Raw genomic sequence first — 26,893 nt, 5'->3', positions numbered from 1 at the left:
CTAAATAGCAAAACATGGCCTGGTCATGAAGGGAGTAAAATCTTTGGGAGCTGAAGTGGTTAAAATACACTTCTAAAATGCTTTTATACATGCTGAAAAATGCTGAAATATAAACATCTGAAAATTGCTCTGCAGCCTTAATTTTGTTAAAATTCAAGAACAGTACCCAAATTAGCAGAATAAACATTTTCAGCATTTTATGCACATAAAAGTGTTAGGTCATCTGGCAGTTGTGCATGGAAAAACATTGGGTCAGGTCTCTGGTGAATGAGAGAAAAAAGAGAGGTTCCATTTTGGGCAGTTAGACAGGCCAGAAAAGGTAAAAACGGGGTGACTCTCTGGATTTTAGGGTGGTTGCCATCCATTTTACATTAAATTTTTTTTTAATTAGGCCTAGCAGAAGAAAGATCAAGATGGTGGCTATTACCTTAAGGAGCCAGAAAAGTCTCTTCTGTGTGCCTCTTTAGAAAACAAATGTCACTTGGTTAACAGGTCACATTTTCCTTATTTTATAGTTATGTCCATTGAGAGTGCTTCAGGAGGAAATAAGGGCATTATCATTAAACAGGGCACAGCATTTGGTGATTAGTGCCATACAGTTGTGCTCATAAGTTTACATACCCTGGCAGAATTGATGATTTCTTGGCCTTTTTCAGAGAATCTGAATGATAACACAAAAATATTTCTTTCACCCATGGTTAGTGTTTGGCTGAAGCCATTTATCATCAGTCAACTGTGTTTACTCTTTTTAAATTACAATGGCAATAGAAACTACCTACTATTATGGCCTGATAACATGCACGCAAGTTGACACAAAGGGGTTTAAATGGCTATTAAAGGTAACCATCCTCACCTGTGATCTGTTTGCTTGTAATTAGTGTGTGTGTATAAAAGGTCAATGAATTACTGGACTCCTGACAGACCCTTGCATCTTTCATCCAGTGCTGCACTGACATTTCTGGATTCTGAATCATAGGGAAAGCAAAAGAATTGTCAAAGGATCTGCGGGAAAAGGTAGTTGAACTGTATAAAACAGGAAAGGGATATAAAAAGATATCCAAGGAATTGAGACTGTCAATCAGCAGTGTTCAAACTCTAATCCAGAAGTAGAAAATGAGAGGTTCTGTTGAAACCAAACCACGGTCAGGTAGACCAACTATAATTTCAGCCACAACTGTCAGGAAAATTGTTTGGGATGCAAAGAAAAACCCACAAATAACTTCAGGTGAAATACAGGACTATGAAAATGTGGTGTTATTGTTTCAAGATGCACAATAAGGAGGCACTTGAAGAAAGATGGACTGCATGGTCGAGTTGCCAGAAGAAAGCCATTACTACGCAAATGCCACAAAGTATCCCGCTTACAAAATGCCAAACAGCACAGAGACAAGTCTCAAACCTTCTGGCACAAAGTCATTTGGAGTGATGAGACCAAAATTGAGCTTTTTGGTCACAACCATAAACACTACATTTGGAGTCAAAAAGGCCTATGATGAAAGGTACACCATTCCTACTGTGAAACACAGAGGTGGGTCGCTGATGTTTTGGGGATATGTGAGCTACAAAAGCACAGGAAATGTTGTCAAAATTGATGGCAAGATGAATGCAGTATGTTATAAAAAAAATACTGGAGGAACATTTGCATTCATCAGCCAGGAAGCTGCGCATGGGAGGTACTTGCACATTCCAACATGACAATGATCTACACACAAGGCTAAGTTGACCTGTCATTGGCTACAGCAGAATAAAGTGAAGGTTCTGGACTGGCCATCTCTCTCCTGACCTCAATATCATTGAGCCATCCTGGGGAGATCTCAAACGTGCAGTTCATGCCAAGAGGAATGGGCAGCTTTACCATCTGAGAAGATGAAGAGCCTCATCCACAAATACCACAAAAGACTACAAGCTGTCATTGATGTTAAATGGGGCAAGTATTAAGAACTGGGGTATGTAATGTTTGATCAGGATCCTTTGAATAGTTTCTGTTGCCGTTATGATTTAAAAAGAGTAAACACAGTTGATTGATAATAAATGGCTTCAACCAAATGCTAACCATGCGTGAAAGAAAAGTTTTTGTGTTATCATTCATATTCTCTGAAAAATGGCCAAGAAATCATAAATTCTGCCAAGGTATGTAAACTTATGAGCACAACTGTATATACAGTATATACTGTATATATGAACCCACTCTCAGTCTGAACCTTTGGCTGCTGACTATACAATATGCCTAGGAATTTGTAAAAAAAGAAGCCATATACCATTAGATGGAAGTCATAAAATCAGACAGCCAAAGGATCTTACTTCCAAAAGTGCTCACAATTAAATGACAAATGATTGTGGCTGAACTGCCATGTTTATGTACTTGGTAGACACTGTAGGTCACAGTATCTTGATTAAACAGTAGCGATTGTATGTGGAAATCCATCTTGATGGTTGTTCCTCTTGAGATCAGTTGCATGGGAGATTCCATAAACACCAATTATCATCATCCAGATTAAGTTAGGGTCATTTCACACCAAAGCCTAAAATTTGCCAGCAGGCATAGATTTTCAGTAGGTTTGTGTGACATTTTTCAGCAAATGAACAGTGGATTTCTGACAGTTTGTAGCATAGAAAAGAAAAGCTTGCGTGATCTTTTGTGATATTTGAGATAATCCACTGAAATGAACCAAGACACAATTTCACATTTCACATCTTTATTTTAACATACATTATGCAATAATGTTATTCTCAATGGAAAAATGTGATTACTTCTAGCGACTAACAAGATACTGCCCAGTCAATGATCATTTCCACTGCTCTACTTTCATCTAATAAAATTAGGCTAAAAAGTTGATCATAATCTGGTAAAGAGAAGCTGTACCTTTTTGGAATTTCCCCAGTTGCAACCACAAAATTAAAAACAAATAAATATTGAAAGATTGCATGTATGAATAGGTGGCCAACATTACAGTCTATAGTGGTCAAACCTGCCTTATGTTTTATAAATTACATAGATCCATATAGAAAAGCTTTATTTTACTGATAACTGACTACTGCATGCTTACATATTTTAAAAATAGCAACTAGACACAAGCCACTGTACAACAAAACATGGCATTTTTAGTGTTTATCGTAGCTTAGCTGGTTATTATACTGTTCTTTGTTGTTCATAGATGCATATGTATTTTTATTTCCAGCAGATTTTTTTGTTTATACAAAACACATGAAGTAAACCATATATGTATGAATGGCATTGAGTACAACAAATAATGTCTCATGTCACTGGTTACAAGGTTCGGAGATCTTTGCAAATCCTATTTTTTAAATCATTGCTGGAAAAGCATGAAAATAACACAACTAATTGAAGAGTTGTCAGAGGTCAAGGAAAGCAGTTTACGTTTATGCTTTCTGTGGGATAGCTATAACTAGTGTAGTACTAACTCACGGTGGGACTGCTGGTTTAAGCGTGTCTGTTACCTCCACTCTGCTTCCCTCTGTTTCACCGGCACCAGGTCTAGGGTTCCGTTGAGTTTACTTCTGGACGACACACGCACCAACACTGGAGTACGTTTTCAATGCTTTATTAAAACCAACGACTTAGGAAGTAGCAGGAAAGAGGTAGAAAGGAAACTTGCAGAAGAAACTCAAACATTCTCTGGTAGGGTTCTCCTGGCAAAATGTCCTGGTAGAATTCAAATACTATTTGAAATGCGTTCCCCTTGTGGGACACACTCCTTGCTCATCTGGATAGGCCTCTCTCACCGTTCTAGCAGCCAGCAAGCAGCACGAATCAAAGTCTCTGCCACAGACTTGTTTGGGAATAAAATCCGTACGATCCTCTGCCACAGGATGTACAGATTTTCTGTAGTGAAAGTCAGTCACAGTGCTTGAACCTTTAAGCTGAGCCAGCAACACTATGCTGTATATTGTCGAGGAGAGAGTCACCACGATCGAAGCCTCCCAATCTACCACAGAAGCGCGCATCACTACACTTGAGTCGGAGTATGGGGCCTTCCGCCGCCATCTTGTCGACGTTCAGCTACGCCTGGACGACGGCGAGAATAGAAGCAGGCGGAACAATCTGCGCCTAAGGGGGATCCCAGAGGCCACCATGGGCCCAGACCTCAGATCCACAGTGGTCGCCATCCTAAACCAGGTCCTGGGCAAACCACCGACAGCTGACCTGGAACTGGACAGGGTGCACCGTATCCCAGGCCCCAGACCCCCACCCTCTGCACAGAGATCATCATCCGAACTGGACTCTCCCCGTGATGTACTATGCAGGGTGCATTTTTTCACTATTAAGGAGGACATTCTTCGCCTTGCCTGGGAAAAGGGCCCAATAGACTTTGACGGGGCTCCCATCAGGATTTTCCCTGACATTTCCAGACAAACTCGCACCATGCGTGGGCTCATGCGACCCCTACTGGAAGTTATCCGCGAGGCAGATGCCACCTACCGATGGGGTCACCCCTTCCATCTTATCGTCAGGAGGCAGGGGGCGGAATTCTACCTCCGCACGCCAGACCAACTCCCTGCCCTCTTTCATTTCATCTCCAGGCCGGTGATTGAGGTGCCCAACTGGTTTGACTATCTGCTTTCCCAGGACTCACAAGGTTCAGCACCACCCAGACAACAGAGACCTTGACGCCCAAGATCCCGCCCGCCAAACCGAGAAGGCAGAAGAGCCCATCCAACATCATCCGAGGACTAAACGCTCACCACTTTTTGGTTCTTGGTAAGGCTTTCAGTACCTCCTATGGGCAGATGCCCCGCTCCTTCCCCCCCCTATGGCGATTCTTCCAGGAACATTCAAACCCATGCACCAGGACTCCCCCCCCCCCCTTTTTTTTTTTTTTTTTTTTTTTTTACACCATTTTTACTTTTGCTCTCCCGAAGGTGCCTCCTTTTTTCCATGGGTTAACTCTCAATTATGGACAGGGGAAGAGGGAGGGGGGACGCATTGTTATAACTGTTATAAATGTTGCATTTTTGCTGTAGGCCAGACTTCATGCACTCCACCCGAGCATATCTGATATGAACGTAGACGCTGAGGAGGTGGTACATACATTCTTCTCATGAGCCACATTTGGTCAGGCTGCCTTGGCACACTGACAGCCGAGCGGTGGGGGTCCCCTCCTGGCCCTGTCCAGGAGAAGGGTGAGTCGACCCCCGGGGTCCTCGGCCCCCGGCCGCCTCTGCAATGCGTCAACGCCAGTAGGTCATGGATGTTAGAGGTTTACTTAGTTGCATGTATTAGCCTTAAACACAGTTACGTTTATGGATGTTATGCCCAGTTTTGTGGTAAATTTTGTGGTAAATTACACCTTACTTATGATGGTTAATGTATTGTTTTTTCTCAATGTTTCTGATTCTGAAGGCCCCCCACTCAGTGCATCTCCCTACCACTCCCAAAAGTACCTTCTCATATTACTTGTCTTGCTCACTTAGGTGTGAGCAAAAACTTTTTGTTGCGCACTTCGACGCATCGACCACCCCCCCTTAGGGCGACCTCCTGATTGCTGCACAATTCCTTTTGTGCCTCGGCCGGGAGATCTTAGAGTAGTCACTTGACTTACTTAGATTGCTCCCTCCCCCCTTCCCCTTCCCCCCCTTACCTACCCTCTCCTCCTCCCTCTCTGATCCTGTCTTCTCCTTCTTTATTCCTCTCTATTCCCTGGTGCTGTTGCCCTCTAGCTGGGAGGGGACGTGAACTTAAACCAGAGGTAATTGTCCTCCTCATTCTGTCAACGATCCTCAGCGCCCCGGCCGCCACAATGGCTCTCCTAAAGGTGACCTCCCTTAATGTACGGGGTCTCAATATCCCAGAAAGGCGTTCCCAGCTACTAGCTGACCTACGCAGAACTAAAACCCAAATTGCCTTTCTACAGGAAACCCACTTTCATGGTGAGCATATTCCCAAACTGACTAACAATCTGTTCCCAACGGCATACCACAGCATCTCACCTATCTCCAAATCTAAGGGGGTTAGCATTTTAGTGGCAAAGTCTGTACAGTGGGAGTTCGGGGCACAGCAGGCGGACCCTCAGGGCCGCTTTCTCCTGATCAAGGGCAGGGTGTCGGACGTTCAGGTCACTCTTGCCAATATCTATTTTCCCAATGCCGACCATGCTCGGTTCCTGCGTGGGCTGATACCCATACTACTTGAGTTTACGGAGGGGATGCTCATTTTTGGGGGCGATATGAACTTTGCGATGGACCCCCTGTTGGACACCTCACGGGGTGCCTCTCATCTCTCATATGCTCGCCTTAAACGTATTAAATCTGATCTTCACTCACTTCGTTTGATGGATCCCTAGCGCCTCTTACACCCCAAGGACAGGGATTACTCGTACTTTTCACAAGTTCATCATTCGTACTCAAGATTAGATTACCTGCTCCTTTCCCATCAGGACCTGCCAAGGGTGGTGGACGCATCCATAGATGTCATTTCCTTTTCTGACCATGCCCCAATACACTTGACGCTCCAAATGGGACCAATGTCTAAATCTCCACCTTCGTGGAGACTGAACGAATCACTGCTTCAATCTGCAGAGATCCGCGCGGAGATCCAAGCCAAACTGCAGGAATATTTTACATTTAATGTAGCCTCGGTTCCCAACCCCTTGGTGATATGGGAGGCGCACAAGCCAGTTATCAGGGGCATTTTGATAGGCATTGGGGCACGTCTCAAGAGGGAAAGAACCCGTAGAACTGAAGAACTTCTACTTCAGATTAAGACCCTTGAATGCACACATAAGGCTAGCCTAGCACGCTCTGTATACCAGGAGTTACTTAAAGCACGTGAAGAGCTTCGCTCGCTTCTGTTGCATAAAACGAAAGAGAGGCTAGCATGGTCACGTCGTACAATGTATGAATTCTCTAACAAACCTGGCTCTCTCCTAGCCAGAGCTTTACGCGGTCCCCGCACCAAAACTTTCATCCCCCACATTCTATCCCCTTCGGGTCGGAGGGTCTCTACCTCAACAGAAATGGCAGAGGAATTCCGTTCATTTTACAGCGGTCTCTATAACCTAGATAGAACCTCTCCCGATGCCCCTAACCCTACTGGAGGACCCACCCCACATGAATATCTAGCTTCCTCTGGCATGCCATCTCTACCGGCCGACACCGTGGAAGAGTTGGAGGACCCCATCACGGTGGAGGAGCTGGGGGTAGCACTGGCGAGCTCCAAGCCAAAGAAAGCCCCAGGCCCTGATGGCCTCACTCCAACTTCAAAACATTCTTTGAGACACTCTCCAAACCGTTAGTGGCTGCACTTAACTCAATCACGAAAGGTAACTCCTTCCCCATAGACTCCCTTAGGGCTTATATCTCTCTCATCCCCAAAGAGGGAAAGGACCTACTTAGGTGTGGAAACTACCGACCGATAGCTCTGCTTGAAACTATTTGCCAAGATCTTGGCGAACAGATTGCTCCCACACATACCAAACCTAATACACAAAGACCAAGCGGGCTTTGTCCCCCAACGGGAACCACGTGACAACACAATTAGGGTACTGAACCTCATACATGCCGCTAGGACCACGCGACGACCCCTTCTCCTGCTGTCAACTGACGCAGAGAAGGCTTTCGACCGTGTAGATTGGACGTTTGTTAGAGCTACTCTCGAACACATTGGCCTTCGGCCGTCGATGCTCAGCTGGATCCTATCACTCTACTCTAGCCCCACAGCGGCGGTCAGGGTCAACGAAACCAGGTCGGGTTATTTTGACATTCGGAATGGCACCAGACAGGGTTGTCCCCTGTCTCCCCTAATCTTTATTCTTACCTTAGAACCCCTGCTCTGTAAGATACGGGCCAATCCCCACATAGAGGGCTTCCGTAAAACATCTGGAGCCCACAAGGTCGCCGCATTCGCAGATGACCTTATCTTCTTCCTGGCTGACCCCATTGCCTCACTCCCCGTCTTGCTTCATTCTCTGAGGGAATACGGGGCTCTGTCTCTATTTAAAATAAACATGTCTAAATCCTCCATGCTTAATATCACACTGAGCTCGCAAAATATCCGACAATTACGCCTGAACTACCAGTTCCACTGGGCAACCGATACCATCCCGTACCTAGGTGTGGCCATCACCACGGACCCCGCCGACCTTTACCAAGCAAATTTTGCCACTCTTCTACATAGACTTAAAACAGACCTGCAGCATTGGCACGCCCTCACTTTAACATGGTTTGGACGCTGTAATGCCATCAAAATGACAGCCCTCCCAAGGATACTCTATCTTCTACAGGCCCTCCCCATACATCTCCCGCCCTCTTTTTTCAAACGAATCGACGCACTCCTCCGAGAATTTGTCTGGTCACACAGGCAGCCACGCATAAAACTACAACTACTTTACTTGGCAAAACGCAGGGGAGGGGTGGGTTTACCAGACGTAAAAGCCTACTACAGGGCAACGCATCTTACCAGACTGATAGACTGGTACTGCCACCTAGAGGCCAAACAATGGGTCACCATGGAGATGGAGGACTCAGACGGTACAGCCAGGAGTTGGCCGTGGCTTACCACTCCGATCCTGAAGTCCATTGCCGAACACCCAACTCTGGGAAACACATTGAGAGTGGTCAGAGAAACCTTTCGTAAAACCCAGATTTCACCTATCCCTTCCCCTATGGTGCCGATCCTGGGTAACCCTGACTTCTTGCTGGGCTGCCAGGGGCCGATTTTTAAAGCCTTATCATCGGGAGATAGATGGCCACACCTCCATGACTTCCTGGATTCCGGTGGCCAGCTCAGGACGACCGCGGGAATAGAAGACCTAGACAGGCCATTGGACTTCCTGAGCGGTCTCCAACTGCGTAACTTTTTACGCCGAAGCGCCCGAACTCTAGGTCCCCCACGCCCACTTACGGAATTGGAACGTATCTGCCACCGCAGAGAGCCCATACGCCACTCTTTATCCCTGATCTACCTCTCTCTGATCGCCCCGGCTGAAGGTTTTGTGCCCCCCTTCCTTACTAAGTGGGAGACAGAACTAGGAGCGCATTTTGATGAAACACAAAGGGAAAAGATCTTACACTTTGCCCAAAAATCTTCTCTAGCCACAAGGGTCCAGGAGACATGCTACAAGATTGTGACCAGATGGTACAGAGTACCATCCACTCTTCACAGGTTCCTCCCGCAGGTGCCGGATCTATGTTGGCGTTGTGGAGCAGGAGAAGGAACAATGTTGCACATTTTCTGGGACTGTCCCAAGATTAAACCGTTCTGGAAAGAGGTGACAGACACGGTCGAACGCTTGACGGGTGTCGCACTGGGGGGAGACCCCGGGGCCTGTTTACTGCACCTATCTAGAAGTTCAATTAAGAAATATAAAGCTTCACTCACCATACATCTACTTAATGCGGCTAAGGCCTGCATCCCTCTATTTTGGAGATTGGAAATCCCACCAACGAAGATTCAGTGGTATGCTAGGGTTAATGATCTGCGGGACATGGAAGATCTTACGGCCACCCTGCATGACAGGGAGGAAGCCTTTCGGGAGACCTGGCGCCCCTGGCAACACTTCATCTACTCCGAGGCCTACCTCCGAGAGATGACTTAATGCGGACACTCCTTGATACGAGGACCCTGCTTGGCTGGAGGGTGACACCACCACCCTCTTCTCTTTACCTCTCTCTTCCTCTCCCCCTCCACTTCACCTCCCATTCTCTCTTGCCTCTCCCTCCTTACTGTCTCCCGCTTTTTTCATGGTTTTGAGTGAAATAAGGGATGGACACCAGTCACTTTAAGATTACCTGGAATGGTTTATTGCACTAGTGTATGGAGAATGGGATGGAGGGTAGGGGGAGAAGGGGATACATTAAGGTATATCTTTTCAGAACATAGGGGGTTAATTACCAAAACTGCATGGTGTAAAATCTGGTGCAAATCTGCATAGAAACCAATCAGCTTCCAGGCTTTATTGTCAAAGCTTAAGTGAACAAGCTGAAGTTAAAAGCTGATTGGCTACTATGCAGAGTTGTACCAGATTCTGAGTGCACCAGTCTTAGTAAATCTCCCCCATAGCCACAACAGAACATTGATTCTTGGCAGTCTTTATGCCTCAAAGAAGGACAGCTGAAAAGGTTCCTGTGTATACTTTCCACTAAACCAATCACTCACTGCCTCTCTTGTGGGGGACAGTTGTCTCTTGCTTCCTCAGGGCCAGAATAGGCAGACCTAGCAGCCAGAGATCCTCTCAGGAGGGGAGATTCTTGCAGCAATCTATGTTGTCATCCCTAGGCTCAAAGCTCTGGGATAATGATTATTATTATTATTATTATTCAGGATTTATATAGCGCCAACAGTTTACGCAGCGCTTTACAATATAAAAGGGAGACAATACAGTTATAATATAATACAATACAATACAATACAATAGGATTAAGAGGGCCCTGCTCAGAAGAGCTTACAATCTAATAGGGTGGGGCAGGTGGTACAAAAGGTTGTAACTGTGGGGAATGAGCTGGTGGAAGTGGTAGGAGATTAGTTGGAGACGTGATAGGCTTTCCTGAAGAGATGAGTTTTCAGGGATTGCCTGAAGGTAGCAAGAGTAGGGGCTAGCCGGATAGATGGAGGTAGCGAGTTCCAGAGGATGGGAGAGGCTCTGGAGAAATCCTGGAGACGAGCATGGGAGGAGGAGATGAGAGAGCTTGAAAGCAGGAGGTCTTGAGAAGAGCGGAGAGGACGATTTGGGTGATATTTGGAGACAAGATTAGTGATGTAGCTTGGGGCAGAGTTGTGAATGGCTTTGTATGTTGTGGTTAGAATTTTGAATTTAATTCGCTGGGTGATTGGGAGCCAGTGTAGGGATTGAAGTAGAGGGTTGGCAGACACTGAGCGGTTGGTAAGGTGGATAAGTCTGGCAGCAGCATTCATGATAGACTGAAGAGGGGATAGCCTATGGAGCGGTAGGCCAATGAGAAGGGAGTTGCAATAGTCAAGGCGAGAGATAACAAGGGAGTGAATGAGGAGCTTGGTGGATTCATTTGTTAAAAAAGGGCGAATTTTAGAGATGTTACGGAGGTGAATTCTACAAACTTTTGACAATGATTGGATTTGAGGCTGAAATGACAAGTCGGAGTCTAGGATTACACCTAGTACCCTGGCGTGAGGGGAGGGACTGATGGTTGCATTGTTGATTTTGATGGAAAAGTCATGGAGGGGGGCACGGGCGGGGGGGAATATTAATAGCTCAGTTTTAGAGAGATTTAGTTTAAGGAAGTGGTGCGACATCCATGCTGATATGTCAGTTAGTAAGTTAGTAATGCGAGAGGAGACTGAAGGAGTGAGGTGAGGAGTAGACAGATAGATTTGGGTGTCATCAGCGTATAAGTGGTATTGGAAGCCGTGGGCAGTTATTAGGTGACCAAGGGAGGTGGTGTAGATAGAGAAGAGAAGGGGTCCAAGAACCGAGCCTTGGGGGACCCCCACAGAAAGGGGCAATGGAGAGGAGGAGACAGAGTTGTAGGTGACACTGAAGGAGCGCTGTGATAAATAGCCAGAGAACCAGGATAGAGCAGAATCTCGGAGGCCAAGGGAATGTAGTTTATTGAGAAGGAGCGGGTGGTCAACAGTATCAAAGGCCGCAGAGAGGTCAAGTAGTAGGAGTATGGAGTACTGGCTGTTGGTTTTAGCAGTTAGTAAATCGTTAGTGAGTTTTAGTAAGGTAGTTTCCGTGGAGTGCTGCGAGCGAAAGCCAGACTGTAAGGGGTCAAGAAGGTTATTTTCATTGAGGTAGGAGCTAAGACGGTTGTAGACTAAGCGTTCTAGAAGTTTAGAGGTGAATGGGAGTAATGAGATGGGTCTTAAGTTGTTCAGGTCGGTAGGGTCCAGTGAGGGCTTTTTAAGAATGGGAGTGATCTGTGCATGTTTTAGAGGGGAGGGGAAAATGCCACTAGAAAGGGAGAGATTGAAGATGTGGGTGAGGGAGCATAGGATAGAAGAAGAGGGTGACCGTAGTAGTTGTGAGGGAACAGGATCCAAGGGACAATTGGTTAGGTGGGCATTCGAGAAAATTTTTGTAACCTCTTCCGTAGTAGCCAATTCAAAAGAGGAGAGGGTTGAATGTGCTGCTGGGCAAGGTATGATGGGTGGGGAAGATGTACGCACAGTGGAGATGTCCTCACGAATTGCATTGATCTTGTCTTTGAAGTGATTGGCAATCTCTTGGGCAGTGAGTGAGTTAGTGGGTAGAGGGGGTGGTGGACGAAGCAGAGAGTTAAAGGTTGAGAAGAGCCGACGGGGACTGGATGACAAGGAATTAATAAGAGAGACAAAGTAGGCTTGTTTGGCAGCATGGAGGCATGAATTGTATTTTAGAAGGGCAGATTTATATAGGGTGAAATCTTGCAGGCATTTGGTTTTACGCCACAGTCGTTCAAGAGCACGGCAATGTCTCTTGAGATTTCTAGTGTTGTCAGTTTGCCAGGGTTGTAACGGTCGGGGCCTAATTCTGCGTGTGGTTAGGGGAGCAAGTGCATCTAGTGATGATGAGAGTGAACTGTTGTAGACAGAAGTGGCCAGGTCAGGACAGGACAGGGGAGAGATTATGTCATATAGGTTGTCAGTAGCAGAATAGAGAAGAGAAGGGTTAAAGTGGCGAAGGTTTCTACAAGTAATTGTTTGCTGCTTGGAGGGATGGGTGGTTGGAGGCAAGGATACAGTGAAAGTAATGAGGTTGTGATCAGATAGAGGAAAGGGGGTGTTGGTGAGGTTGCCAGGGTTGCAGAGATGGGAGAATACAAGGTCAAGGGTATTACCATTGGAGTGAGTGGAAGTATGTGTCCATTGGGTTAGGTCAAAAGATGAGGTTAAGTTGAGAAGTTTAGCTGTAGTTGGGCTGTTGACATTGACAGGAATGTTAAAGTCACCAAGAATAATGGTGGGTATTTCAGAGGAGAGAAAGTAGGGTAGCCAGGCAGCAAAGTCATCAATGAAGCGCGATACCGGTCCTGGAGGCCTATAAATTGCTGCAATCCTCAGAGAAATGGGAGAAAACAGACGAATACAGTGCATCTCGAAAGAAGAGAGGGATAGAGAGGGAGGGACAGTAAGGACTTGGAAGGTGCTTTGTGGGGACAGAAGGAAGCCAACTCCACCTCCTTTCTGTCTGTTGGGTCTGGAGGAGTGAGTCCAATGGAGACCACCATGGGAGAGGGCAGCAGGAGAAGCTGAGTCAAAATTTTGCAGCCAGGTTTCTGTTATGGCCAGTATGTTCAAGCCATGAGAGATGAAGAGGTCATGTACAGATGTTAGCTTGTTACAGATGGAGCGGGCGTTCCACAGGGCACATGAGATTGGTGGGGTGCTTTGAGGAAGTAGGGGGATAGAAATTAAACTGAGTGGATTGCGGTGGTTGCCAGAGGGGGAGGGGTATTGGATATGTGGCTGTTATTCACAGCAGCATCCCCACAAGACAGAAGGCCAGGAGGAAAAATATTATGCCAGGAAGTGCCTCAAATATTTAATACTTTTATAGCCAGATTACTAGGCTCCCCAAGACTAATGTTTGACTAAGCCATCAAACATTCACAACACTGTATGCCACCTATTTTTCACCCCCCCCCCCCCCCCCAAAGAAAGAACACTGTGTGCCTACAAAACACTCACCTGGAGTCACACAGGTTGACTGCAATCCACCACTTCCTACAGAATTACAAAAAGGACAAGGGACAATTTGAAAAAATACTGACTGTAATGGAGTCTGCTCTTTTGAAAGCTGTCTCTAATTATCCTTTTATTTTATTTTGTCACAGGGGCAGTTACCTTTTTGCACAGTGACAGTTGTTATAAAGCTTTGTTTGTTCAATTAATAACATAACATTAAAAAAAATATAATTTCTTTATCGTACATCACGGGACACAGAGCACCATAATAATGACTATGTGGGTTATACGCTTACCTTCAGGTGATTGGACACTGGCAACCAATAGTAAGACGGTTCCTCCCATATAACCCCTCCTATACAGGAAGTGCCTCAGTTTTTTCGCCAGTGTCTTGAAGGTGATGGTCATGGCTGTTGAAGCTCTTCAGTTTCTTCAAAGAATGTCCCACTGAGGACGTTATAATCGGATTCATTCGGATGGCTTACTAAGCTAAAGTGGATGGTACCAGAACCTCGGCTCAAGAACGAGGTATTACTTGTAATGTGTCTTTTTTAGGCGCTGGACCCTTGTTAAAGTTGGTATTCCTGGTCAACCTTGCCCAAGGAAACCACAAAGGGTGCTTTACAGGTCCAGGGGTGTGGACCCCAATATATGGGGGACCCGGTCCCTGAAGGTCCTTAGAGGCGCTACCCACCCTGATGGGGGAAGATTGGCCCTGCTGCTTGGGATGGTGAGTACTCCCCTTTGGGTCTTTTATATATACATATATGTATTTCCCTCTTTTCTTTCTCAAACTACCACAGTGAGCCTTGATCCGGTGTCCAGGGTTACAGAGGCCGGTTGGCGCACATTTTTTAAATTTGACATGCGAGTGCGCATGCGCGCCGCGCGTCCATCGCGTGCGCGCCGCCGGCGTGTGAGTGCGCCGCTGCTGTCCACGTCACAGCGCCGCATGCGTCAGCACGGCGCATGCACCATGCAATAGGCGGGTCACCGGCCGCTGATGCGCGTGCTCGCTCCCATGCTAGGGCTTATAGGCATGGAGCTCCGGGCGTGCGCATGGAGGAAGCGAAACGAATGGTGGGCACGTGAGTCTGATGGTCTTGGACAACGGTGACAGGTTAAAGACTGGTGTAGTTTATGGGGAGTACTCCTTGGTTATTTCTCGTGTGTAAGCAATGTCTTCCAAAAAACGAGCAACAGGGAGCAAGGCAAGCCCAGGGGTAAGAGTTCCTCCACAAAAAGCAGGAGACCAACTCCATGCTGATGCAGCCTCAGTCTCTACTGAAGCTCCTGCGGCTTCTGACCTGGCTGAGCCATTGCACTTGTCAGGCATAGTGGCCACTACCAATGTACCTGCCTCGCATTACGTTACTAAGGATGATTTGGCATCTGCCTTAGCAGGCCTTGAAGGCAAGATAGCTGGCATGATTGCCTCTGTAACACAGGGGGGAAGGAAGCGTAATAGATCTCCCTCCCCTGAGCCTGGGCCAAGTAGTGAGTCACTAGAGCCCCAGGACTCTTATAGCCAGATGAGTCCAGGTGACCTGGAACCAGAATGGGCAGAGGATCCGGAGGAGTTGGTCTTAAAGGACCAGGACGTAGGGGAGGCTGAAGGTTCCTCGGCTGAGGACTCTGGCTCTGAAGAACCAATTTCAGCTTCCCATTCCCAGAAATTGTTTATCCAATCTCTAATGGAGATGGTACGAATTGGGTTTAAGTTACCCCCGGCTCAGGAGTCTGCACTCTCCTGTTCTACTTTGGGATCTTTGCGACCTAAACAAATTTCCCAAGCTTTTCTCTTGCATCCGTTACTGGAGCAGGTGATTTATGCGGACTGGGAGCATCCTGACAGGATATACTTACCTCCCAAAAGGTTTTCTGTGTTATACCCTATGGAGGAAAAGTTTAGGAAGAAATGGAGCACACCTTTGGTAGACGCTGCCATATCTTCTGTGAATAAAAATTTAACCTGTCCAGTAGATAATGCCCAGGTTTTCAAGGATCCGGCTGATAAAAAGCTAGAGTCCTTATTAAAGGCCTCCTTCTCAGTTGCCAGTGCAGCAGTTCAGCCTGCTATTGCAGCTATTGGGATTTGTCAATCCCTAAAGGATCGCTTTAAGAGGATAGTGAAGAACATACCTTGCCAGGGGGAATCTGCTGAAGAGCTATCAGAGATCCCTCATGCCTTGTGTTTTGCGGTAGACGCTTTAAAAGACTCAATTCAACAGATGTCTCGCTTTGCGTTATTATCAGTTCATATGCGCCGAGTATTGTGGCTAAAGAACTGGTCTGCTGAGACGCAATGTAAAAGGCTACTTGCTGCCTTTCCATTTCATGGAGAGCGCCTGTTTGGCAAAGATCTGGATAAATATATCCAAAAGATCTCTGGAGGAAAGAGCGCTCTGCTTCCTATTAAAAAGAAGGGGAAGCAGCCCTCTTATAAAATTCCTAATCCCCCAGGGCCTGGTGCCTCTTCCCCTAAACGGTATCGACGGCCTCAGCCGTCTGGGTTTAAAAGACCACAGGGTCAGAAAAAACCCTGCACCCAAAAGCCACCCAAGCCCAACTCCAAGTCTACCTTGTAAAGGGGTGCCCCCGCTCTCACGGGTGGGGGGCAGGCTTCGGCTGTTTGGGGAGGCCTGGGAAGAACTGGTTCAAGACAGATGGGTCATTTCCACTGTAAAAAATGGTTACAGAATAGAGTTCCGGGAGGTTCCCCCGGACCGCTTTCTACATTCAAGGGTCCCGGCAGATCCAGAGAAAAGAAGATGCCTATTCCTAGCTTTACACCATCTGCTGATGCAAGGGGTTTTACTCAAACCTATTCACCGAGCCAAAACCAAATGGGGAAGTAAGGCCCATTTTGGACCTCAAGGCTCTCAACTTCTTTGTAGACGTCCGATCCTTCCGCATGGAGTCGGTTCGTTCGGTCATAAGGTCCCTGAGAAGGGGAGACTATTTAGCATCCATAGATATCAAGGATGCGTATCTTCATGTGTCGATCTTCGGTCCACACCAAAGGTTCTTACGCTTTGCTGTAGAGGGCAGTCATTTCGAGTTTGTGGCATTGCCTTTCGGTCTAGCCACGGCCCCCAGGGTCTTCACAAAGGTTCTGGCCCCAGCGTTGGCTTCCCTAAGATCTCAAGGAGTCTCCATAATAGGATATCTGGACGATCTACTTCTAAAGGAATGCTCTCGCCCTACACTAGTTCTAAACGTGTCAAGTACAGTGCGGGTCTTACAACGCCTAGGTTGGGTACTAAATTTGGACAAGTCGGCTCTTTGTCCGACCCAAGCCTTGGTGTATCTGGGTCTGGTCTTGGACACCGCCCAAGAAAAAGTGTTCCTTCCGCCCTTAAAGGTCGCCTCCATAGTGGAACTTGTACAAAAGGTGAAAACCAACACCTTCTGTTCGGCTGTGCATGAGGTTATTGGGCAAGATGGTGTCATCTTTCAGCGCAGTGCCATATGCACAGTTCCACTCCAGAGTGTTCCAGAACAGTATCCTGAAAGCCTGGAACAAGTCAGCTCGAACCTTGGATCAACCTATGGTTGTATCTCCACAGATTCTATGGAACCTCTCTTGGTGGTTAAGAACCAGCAACTTAAAAAGGGGGAAGTCTTTCCCACCAGTAGCCTGGAGAGTGGTAACCACGGACACCAGCCTTCTCGGCTGGGGAGCAGTCCTAGAGGAAGCATCTGTTCAGGGAGTATGGTCCCAGACAGAAAAGACTCTGCCCATCAATCTACTAGAGATTCGGGCAGCTCGTCTGGCCCTGCGATTCTGGACGTCCAGGTTGCGGGGGTTTCCTGTCAGAGTCCAGTCCGACAACTCCACAGTAGTGGCATATATCAACCACGGGAGGTACCAGGAGTCAGGCAGCCCAAAGAGAGGTAGATCATATACTGACCTGGGCAGAAAAACATGTGCTATTTCTGTCGGCAGTGTTTATTCCGGGGGTGGACAATTGGCAGGCAGATTTCCTAAGTCGCCAAAAATTTTACCAGGGGAATTGGTCTCTGCATCCCGAGGTGTTTCTACAGATCTGCCAATACTGGGGGACCCCAGATGTGGATCTGCTGGCATCCAGATTCAATGCCAAACTGGACAGGTTGTATCCAGGACCAAGGATCCGCTTGCTGTCGGGATAGATGCATTAGTAGTTCCTTGGGATCAGTTTGCTCTGATATATGCCTTCCCTCCGATCCAAATTCTGCCACACTTACTACGCAGAATACGGGAGGAACGGAAGCCAGTGATCTTAGTGGCCCCAGCGTGGCCCAGGAGATCATGGTACTCGGAAATTGTGAAGTTGGCGGTAGGGGACCCGTTGGTCCTTCCTTGCCGTCCAGACCTGTTGTCTCAAGGGCCCATATTCCATCCTTCTTTACGGTTGCTGAATTTGATGGCCTGGCTATTGAGACCAGACTATTGAAAGACCGTGGTAGTACGGATTCAGTCTTGTCTACTTTGATAAACGCTAGAAAGTCAGTTTCTAGAGCTATCTATTATAGAGTATGGAAGTCATACATTTCTTGGTGTGAGAAAAGGAAATGGAACCTTCGTAGGTATACGATTGGAAGAGTTCTCGCCTTTCTCCAAACAGGAGTAGACTTGCAGCTCGCTTCAGGGACAATTAAGGGACAGATTTCGGCCTTATCGTTTTTTTTCCAAAGACCAATTGCATCCCATTCTTTGGTGCGAACCTTTGTCAAGGGAGTAACACACCTGAGGCCACCGCTTAAACCACCTTTATGTCCTTGGGACCTAAATTTGGTACTGTCAGCCTTACAGAGTCAGCCCTTTGAATCTATTAGGCATATTCCTTTTGTCCTATTGACCAGGAAATGAGCTTTCCTAGTGTCTATTACATCGGCTAGAAGGGTGTCAGAATTAGCCGCCCTTTCTTGCAAGGAACCGTTTGTGATTCTTCATCAGGACAGAGTGGTCATGCGACCTCGTCCGGAGTTCCTACCGAAGGTAGTTTCCAAATTTCATTTGAATCAGGATATAATTTTACCTTCCTTTTCTTCACTCACTGGATCTGGTGAGAGCAATAAAAGTTTACTTGGGAATGTCAGCTCCTTTTCGGAAAACTGACTGCTTTTTTGTCTTGCCTGAGGGTTCCAAAAAAGGACAGCCGGCAACAAGTACATCTATATTGTATATTGTCCAGGCGTATGGATTAAAGCTCAGGGTTCCCCCCCGGGATTTAAGAGCACACTCCACTAGAGGGGTTAGTGCATCATGAGCAGGACGTCAGCAGGTGTCTATGGCTCAGGTTTGCAAAGCAGCCGTTTGGTCTTCTGTTCATACGTTCACCAGGTTTTACCAGGTGGATGTGAGATCTCAAAATGAGACTGTTTTTGGCCACAGCGTGTTGCAGGCTGCTTTATAATCTTAGGCCCGTTGGGCTTAGGGATAATGTGTCCCCCCCCCCCTCAGATGCATTGCTTTAGGACATCCCACATAGTCATTATTATGGTGCTCTGTGTCCCGTGATGTACAATAAGAAAAATGGATTTTTAAAACAGCTTACCTGTAAAATCCTTTTCTTGAAGTACATCACGGGACACAGAGGTCCCTCCCCTCTTTCTGGGATCGTCATTGCTTGCTACAAAACTGAGGCACTTCCTGTATAGGAGGGGTTATATGGGAGGAACCGTCTTACTATTGGTTGCCAGTGTCCAATCACCTGAAGGTAAGCGTATAACCCACATAGTCATTATTATGGTGCTCTGTGTCCCGTGATGTACTCCAAGAAAAGGATGTTACAGGTAAGCTGTTTGAAAAATACGTTTTTTTTCTCTCAGATGCTTTTTGTCTCAAATGTTTTAGACAGAGTAGGGTAGGGTTAAACCTCTGTGAGGTTTGTAATTGTGGTCTGTGACTCATGTCGACCGGGCCATAGCTGAAAGACGGCTACAGCGCGGTCGGCTTATTCTGGGAGGACGTCCATGGACGCCCTCCCAGAATCCCGCTCTCGCGCGCCCCCTGGGGCGCGCACCCGAGAGCATCCGTGACCGCCGGGTCCAGAGGACACGGCGCATCACAGATCATGGTAAACGGCCGCTAATCGCGGCCATTTACCATGTGATCGCTCCGTTAAATGACGGAGAAATCACATGTAAACAAACCGACGTCATGTCATGATGCCTGTTCCTCCCTCCCCACTGTGTACCGATCGGTACAGTGTGAGAGGAGAGGGGGAGAGATCGGATGGCAGCAGCGCTGTGGGCTGGATCTGTAGTGCCCACAGCGCTGCTCTGTGACAATTACTGTCACATCCATCCATCCATGCTCAGCCATCCCTCCATACTCTAATACCATGCAATGCCCTGCACTACTCTGCACTACTCTGCAATACCCAGCAATACTCTGCAATACTCTGCACTACTCTGCAATACCCCGCAATACTCTGCACTACTCCGCAATACTCTGCACTACCCTGCAATACCCTGCACTATTCTGCACTACTCTGCAATACCCCGCAATACCCCGCAATACTCTGCAATACCCTGCAATACCCCACAATACCCCACAATACCCCACAATACTCTGCAAGGACACTGCGCATGGCAGCAGCACTGTGGGCTGGATCTGGTGTGTCCACAGCGCTGCTCTGTAAAAATTACAGTCACATCCATCCATCCATGCTCAGCCATCCCTCCATACTCTAATACCCTGCAATGCCTTGCACTATTCTGCACTACTCTGCAATACCCTTCAATACCCTGCAATGCCCTGCACTACTCTGCAATACTCTGCAATACCGTGCAATACTCTGCAATACCCTGCACTACTCTGCACTACCCTGCAATACCCTGCACTATTCTGCACTACTATGCAACACCCCACAATTCTCTGCAATACCCCACAATACTCTGCAATACAATGCAATACCCCGCAATACTCCGCAATACCCAGCCATACTCTGCCATACCCAGCCATACTCTGCCATACCCAGCCATACTCTGCCATACCCAGCCATACTCTGCCATACCCAGCCATACTCTGCCATACCCAGCCATACTCTGCAATACCCAGCCATACCCAGCCATACCCAGCCATACTCTGCAATACCCAGCCATACTCTGCCATACCCAGCCATACCCAGTCATACTCGGTGATACCCCGAAATACCTTGCCATGCTGAGCCATACTCGGCCATGCTCTGCCATGCTTAGCCATACTCGGCCATGCTTGGTTATACTCAGCCATGCTCAGCCATACTCGGCTGTACTTGGCCTCTGTATGTGGCCAGGCTGTGGAAGTCTCACACATGTGGTATCGCCGTACTCAGGAGGAGTAGGAGAATCTATTTTGGGGTGTCATTTTTGGTATGTACATGCTATGTGTTATAAATATTGTATAAATGGACAACTTTGTGTTAAAAAAAAAAAAGCGTTTTAACCACTTCCCGCCCGCCGGCCGTCATAGAACGTCCTTGACTTTGTGCGGGGATATCTGAATGATGCCTGCAGCATTCAGATATCAGCTTTTTCAGCCGGCGATTCCCTACACCATAAGAATGATCATAGCTGCCGTTCCACTGCTTGATCGTTCTTACGGGAGGCAAGAGGGAAGGTCCCCCCCTTCCCACCGCCCTCCGGTGCTTCTACCGACTCACCGCTACGATCAAAGCCAGGATCGTTTTTTTATTTTTTTTATTTTAGGATTCCTAGCCTAGAGGTAAGATGTAGGGTCTTATTGACCCCATATCTCACTGTAAAGAGGACCTGTCATGCCATATTCCTATTACAAGGCATGTTTACATGCCTTGTAATAGGAATAAAAGTGATCAAAATTTTTTTTGGAAAAAAGTGTCAAACTAAAATAAATAAAGTAAAATGAACAATAAAAAGAAACATTTTTTTTTAAAGCACCCCTGTCCATGTGCTCGCATGCAGAAGCGAACGCACACGTAAGTCCCGCCCACATATGAAAATGGTGTTCAAGCCACACATGTGAGGTATCGTTGCGAACGTTAGAGCGAGAGCAATCATTTTGGCCCTAGACCTCCTCTGTAACTCAAAACATGTAACCAGTAAAAAAATTTAAAGTGTCACCTATGGGGATTTTTAAGTAGTGAAGTTTGGCGCCATTCCACGAGCGTGTGCAATTTTGAAGGGTGACATGTTAGGTATCTATTTACTCGGCATAACTTTACTGTTTTGTTTTTTTTTAAAGCACAAAACTGTTTTTTTCCCAAAAAAAAGCGTTCAAAAAATTGCTGCGCAAATACCGTGCGAGATAAAAAGTTGCAACAACCGCCATTGTATTCTCTAGGGTCTTTGCTAAAAAAACATATATATAATGTTTTGGGGTTCTATGTATTTTTCTAGCAAATAAATGATGATTTTTACATATAGGAGAGAAATGTCAGAATTGGCCTGGGTGCTCCAGAACGTCCGAAGGAGCTCCCTGCATGTTGGGCCTCTGTATGTGGCCACGCTGTGTAAAAGTCTCACACATGTGGTATTGCCATACTCGGGAGTAATAGCAAAATGTGTTTTGGGGTGTAATTTTTGGTATGCATATGCTGTGTGTGAGAAATAACCTGCTAATATGACAATTTTGTGTGTCTTGATTTTGCAAAGAATTGTGGGAAAAAATGACAACTTAAAAAAACTCACCGTGCATCTTTCTACATACCTTGGAATGTCTTCTTTCCAAAAAGGGGTCATTTGGGGGGTATTTGTACTTTTCTGGCATGTCAGGGTCTCAAGAATTTAGAATCAGTACCAATCAATCAAGACCAATTAATATACACCAATTTTTACTTACTGTATTTTTACCAAAGATATGTAACAGTATAAATTTTGGCCAAAATTTACGAAGGAAAATTACGAATTTTATAACAGAAACAAAGAAAAATTCATTTTTTTACCAAATTTTCAGTCTTTATTCTTTTATAGCGCAAAAAATAAAAAACCCAACGGTGATTAAATACCACCAAAAGAAAGCTCTATTTGTGTAAAAAAAAGGACAAAAATTTCATATGGGTACAGTATTGTATGACTGAGTAATTGTCATTCAAAATGTGAGAACACCGAAAGCTGAAAATTGGTCTGGTTAGGAAGGGGGTTTAAGTGCCCAGTTGTCAAGTGGTTAAATAGATTTAACCTAACTTATTATCTTTACAGAAAGTCTTGGGCAATCTCTCCAGTAGGAACTGTCCAAATTCAACCTATGAAAACATAAAAATTAACTGTATTACTACTTTATCTACCAACTAGCAAGATGCCGACAAGATGATTTTGCTAATTTTCTCCACCAAGGACCAATTGTCTTATGTATAGCTACATACACCTCCAATTTTCTTATCTGGTAAAGAAGGACACCTTTTAGGCCCCTTTCACACTGGGGCGGTGGGGGCGTCGGCGATAAAACAGCGCTATTTTTAGCGCTGTTTTACCGTCGTTTTTGCGGCTGTATTCGGCCGCTAGCGGTGCAGTTTTTGACGGTCGAAAGTTCAGAGAACTTTTGTGTGACCGTGTGTATGCAAGCCAAGCTTGAGCGTAATTCCGTCGGAAAAACCATCCAAGATTTTTCCGACGGAAATTCCGCTCGTGTGTATGGGGCATAACTATATCTTTTCGTATGACAACACTGAAGAAATGACATTTTGCTACAAAGAAAAAAAATGAGTGCACAGCTTGTATAACAGTGTACATTTGCTGTCCCCTCAGCCATTAATGTCTAAACCACTGACAACAAAAGTGAGTACACCCCTAAGTGAAAATGTCCAAATTGGGCCCAAAGTGTCAATATTTTGTGTGATCACCATTATTTTCCAGCACTGCCTTAATCCTCTTGGGCATGGAGTTCACCAGAGCTTCACAGGCTGCCACTGGAGTCCTCTTCCACTCCTCCATGATGAAATCACGGAGCTGGTGGATTTAGAGACCTTGCGATCCTCCGCCTTCCATTTGAGGATGCCCCACAGATGCTCAATAGGGTTTAGGTTTGGAGACATGCTTGGCCAGTCCATTACATTTACCCTCAGTTTCTTAAGCAAGGCAGTGGTCGTCTTGGAGGGGTGTTTGGGGTCGTTATCATGTTGGGATACGGCAGAGGCGTAACTAGAACCTTCAGGGCCCTGGTGCAAGAAACAATGATGGCCCCCCCCCCCCTCCATCCGAGCTCCAGGCTTCCAATTTTGGGAGGGTATCCATGGACATCCTCCCAAAACCGTGCTTCCCACATGCCCCCTGGGACGTGCATCCAGCGCAATCACAGTGGCCCTTTACCATGTGATGTCAGCTGATCACATGTAAACAGACTTGCTGGTTATCCGCAGCCCTTTCCTCCCTTGCTATGTCTGTGTGAGGAAAGGACTGCCATTAACTGTCAAGAATGTCAGTAAATTGTTTACACTCATAATCAGTGCCCCGAACATCAGTGCCATGTATCAGTGCCCATCAATGCCGCCTATCAGTGCCCATCAATGCCGCCTACAAATGTTACCTATCAGTGCTCATTAATGCTGCCTATTAGTGCCCATCAAATCTGCCTATCAGCACCACCTATCAGTGCTCATTATTGCAGCGTCCATCCATGCCACCTATCGGTACTCTTCAATACAGCCCATCAGTTCCCATCAATACTGCCTTAGTTCTGCCTATCAGAGTTCCTCAGTGCCCATCCGTGCAGCCTATGAGTTCTGCCTATCAGTGCTCATCAATGCCCATCAATGCCTCCTATCAGTGCAGCCTATCAGTGCCCCCTTTCAGTGCTCATCAGTGCCTCCTATCAGTGCCTTCTTACTGCCCCCTATCAGTGCCTCCCTTCAGTGCTCATCAGTAAATCCCATTGGTGCCTCCCATCGGTGCCCACTATCAATGCTCATCAGTAAATCCTATCAGTGCCTCCCATTGGTGCCCCTATCAGTGCCCCCTAGTGCCTTCTCAGTGCCCCACATCAGTGCCTCCTATCATTGCCCATCAGTGCCTCCCATCAGTGCCCCCTATCACCCTATCAGTGCCTCCCTTCAGTGCCCATCAGTAAATCCTATCAGCGCCTCCCATCGATGTCCCCTATCAGTGCCTCCCATCGGTGTCCCCTATCAGTGCCTCCCATCGGTGTCCCCTATCAGTGCCTCCCATCGGCGTCCCCTATCAGTGCCTCCCATTGGTGTCCCCTATCAGTGCCTCCCCTTCAGTGCTCATCAGTAAATCTTATCAGTGCCCCCTATCAGTGCCCATCAGAGTCCTCTATCAGAGTCCTCTGTCTTCTCAGGACAGCACGGCTCTGAGCGGAGAGCGTGTCTCTCCAGTGGCATCACTAGGGTTGGTGTCACCCGGTGAGGAAAAATTTGGTGTCACCCCCCCTCCACCAACTATAGCCCCCCCTCAGTACAGACCCCCCTCCACTAACTGCAGACCCCCCTCTCAGTATAGACCCCCCACTAAGTACAGACCCCCTCTCGCAGTATAGATCCTGCTCACTAAGTACAGACCCCATCCATCAGTATAGCCCCCCTCATTGCAGACCCCCCATCAGTATAGCCACCCTCTATCAGCATAGACTCCCATCTATCAGTGTAGACCCCCTTAGTGCAGACCCCCATCTATCAGTATAGACCCCCCTCAGTGCAGACCCTCATCTATCAGTATAGACCCCCCTCTATCACTATAGACCCCAGTGTAGATCCCCCCCTCCATCAGTGCAGACCTCCCCTCCCTCATTGCAGACCCCCCTCCATCAGTTCACATCCCCCCTCAGTACAGACCCCCCTCCATCAGTGCAGACCTCCCCTCCCTCATTGCAGACCCCCCTCCATCAGTTCACACCCCCCCTCAGTACAGACCCCTCTCCATCAGTGCAGACCTCCCCTCCCTCATTGCAGACCCCCCTCCCTCAGTTCACACCCCCCCTCAGTACAGACCCCCCCATCAGTGCAGGCCCCCCACAATGCAGACCATCCCCCTCCATAAGCACACCCCCCCTCAGTGCAGACCCCCATCAATGCAGACCCCACTTAGTGCAGACCCCCCTCCCTCAATCAATGCAGACCCCCTCAGTGCAGACCCCCACCTCATCAATGCAGACCCCCACCTCATCAATGCAGACCCCCCTCAGTGCAGACCCCCACCTCATCAATGCAGACCCCCCCTCAGTGCAGACCCCCACCTCATCAATGCAGACCCCCCTCAGTGCAGACCCCCACCCCAGTGCAGACCCCCACCCCATCAATGCAGACCACCCTCAGTGCATACCCCCACCTCATCAGTGCAAACCCCCCTCAGTGCAGACCCCCACCCCATCAATGCAGACCCCCCTCAGTGCAGACCCCCACCTCATCAATGCAGACCCCCACCCCATCAATGTAGACCCCCCCTCAGTGCAGACCCCCACCCCATCAATGCAGACCCCCCTCAGTGCAGACCCCCACCCCATCAATGCAGACCCCCCTCAATGCAGACCCCCACCTCATCAATGCAGACCCCCCCAGTGAGGCCCCCACCTCATTAAAGCAGACCCCACCCTCAGTGCAGACCCCCACCCCATAGTGTTCCCCCCAGCACATGTCTATTTGAATACAAACTTTACAGACCTCAGAACAGCGCGGGATAGGCACACCGGCATGTGTCCCCCGGACTCCTCCTCCCCCTCCGTAACCAGAGAGGAGGGGGAGGCAGCTTCGGTCCACTCCGCTGTACGCCTGTGTGTCTCTCATCTAACAGCAGAGACACCGGCATTGTTTGTTTTATTTCCCTGCTCTCCGTGTGTCCTCTCTCTCGCACAGCATGACAGGACACACAGCTGATCTCCCCCCTCCCCTCTCTGTGCTCCGTGGGCAGTCAAGTGTGAAGCTAAGGAGCTCACATTTCCCGCAGAGCACACAGGAGAGGGGAGGGGGGAGATCAGCTGTGTGTCCTCTCATGCCGTGAGAGAGAGAGAGAGAGAGAGAGAGGACACATGGAGAGCAGGGAAATAAAACAAACAATGCCGGTGTCTCTGCTGGTGTTAGATGAGAGACACGCTCAGCCTCAGAGCACTGTGAAGAGCAACCCCGCTGGGCCCCCCCCCCCCACAGTGGCAGAATGCCGGGCCCCGTCACAAGTGCAACTGTTGCAACCCCGGTAATTCCGCCACTGGGATATGGTCCTGTGGCCAAATCTCTGAAGGGAGAGGATCATGCTCTGCTTCAGTATATCACAGTACATGTTGGCATTCATGGTTCCCTCAATGAATCGTAGCTCCCCAGTGCCGGCAGCACTCATGCAGCCCCAGACCATGACACTCCCATCACCATGCTTGACTGTAAGCAAGACACACTTGTC

At 47.6% G+C, this 26,893-nt stretch overlaps 1 protein-coding gene across 1 annotated transcript in view; it reads right to left on the bottom strand.

The window, feature by feature from the left end:
* Positions 1-26,343, bottom strand: part of MARCHF11 (membrane associated ring-CH-type finger 11) — a 205,822-nt gene extending 179,479 nt beyond the window's left edge. The window contains exon 1 of the mRNA XM_073632699.1: positions 26,164-26,343. Coding sequence (XP_073488800.1) covers positions 26,164-26,286 — 123 coding nt within the window. The 5' untranslated portion in view covers positions 26,287-26,343. The remainder of the gene's footprint in view (positions 1-26,163) is intronic.
* Positions 26,344-26,893: the final 550 nt, after the last annotated feature.

The sequence above is a fragment of the Aquarana catesbeiana genome, linkage group LG05 (assembly GCF_042186555.1).
Source record: "Aquarana catesbeiana isolate 2022-GZ linkage group LG05, ASM4218655v1, whole genome shotgun sequence".
Classification (NCBI taxonomy): Eukaryota; Metazoa; Chordata; class Amphibia; order Anura; family Ranidae; genus Aquarana; species Aquarana catesbeiana.
The sequence above is the reverse complement of the archived record's forward strand: the minus strand, read 5'-3'. Positions and strand labels throughout refer to the sequence as shown.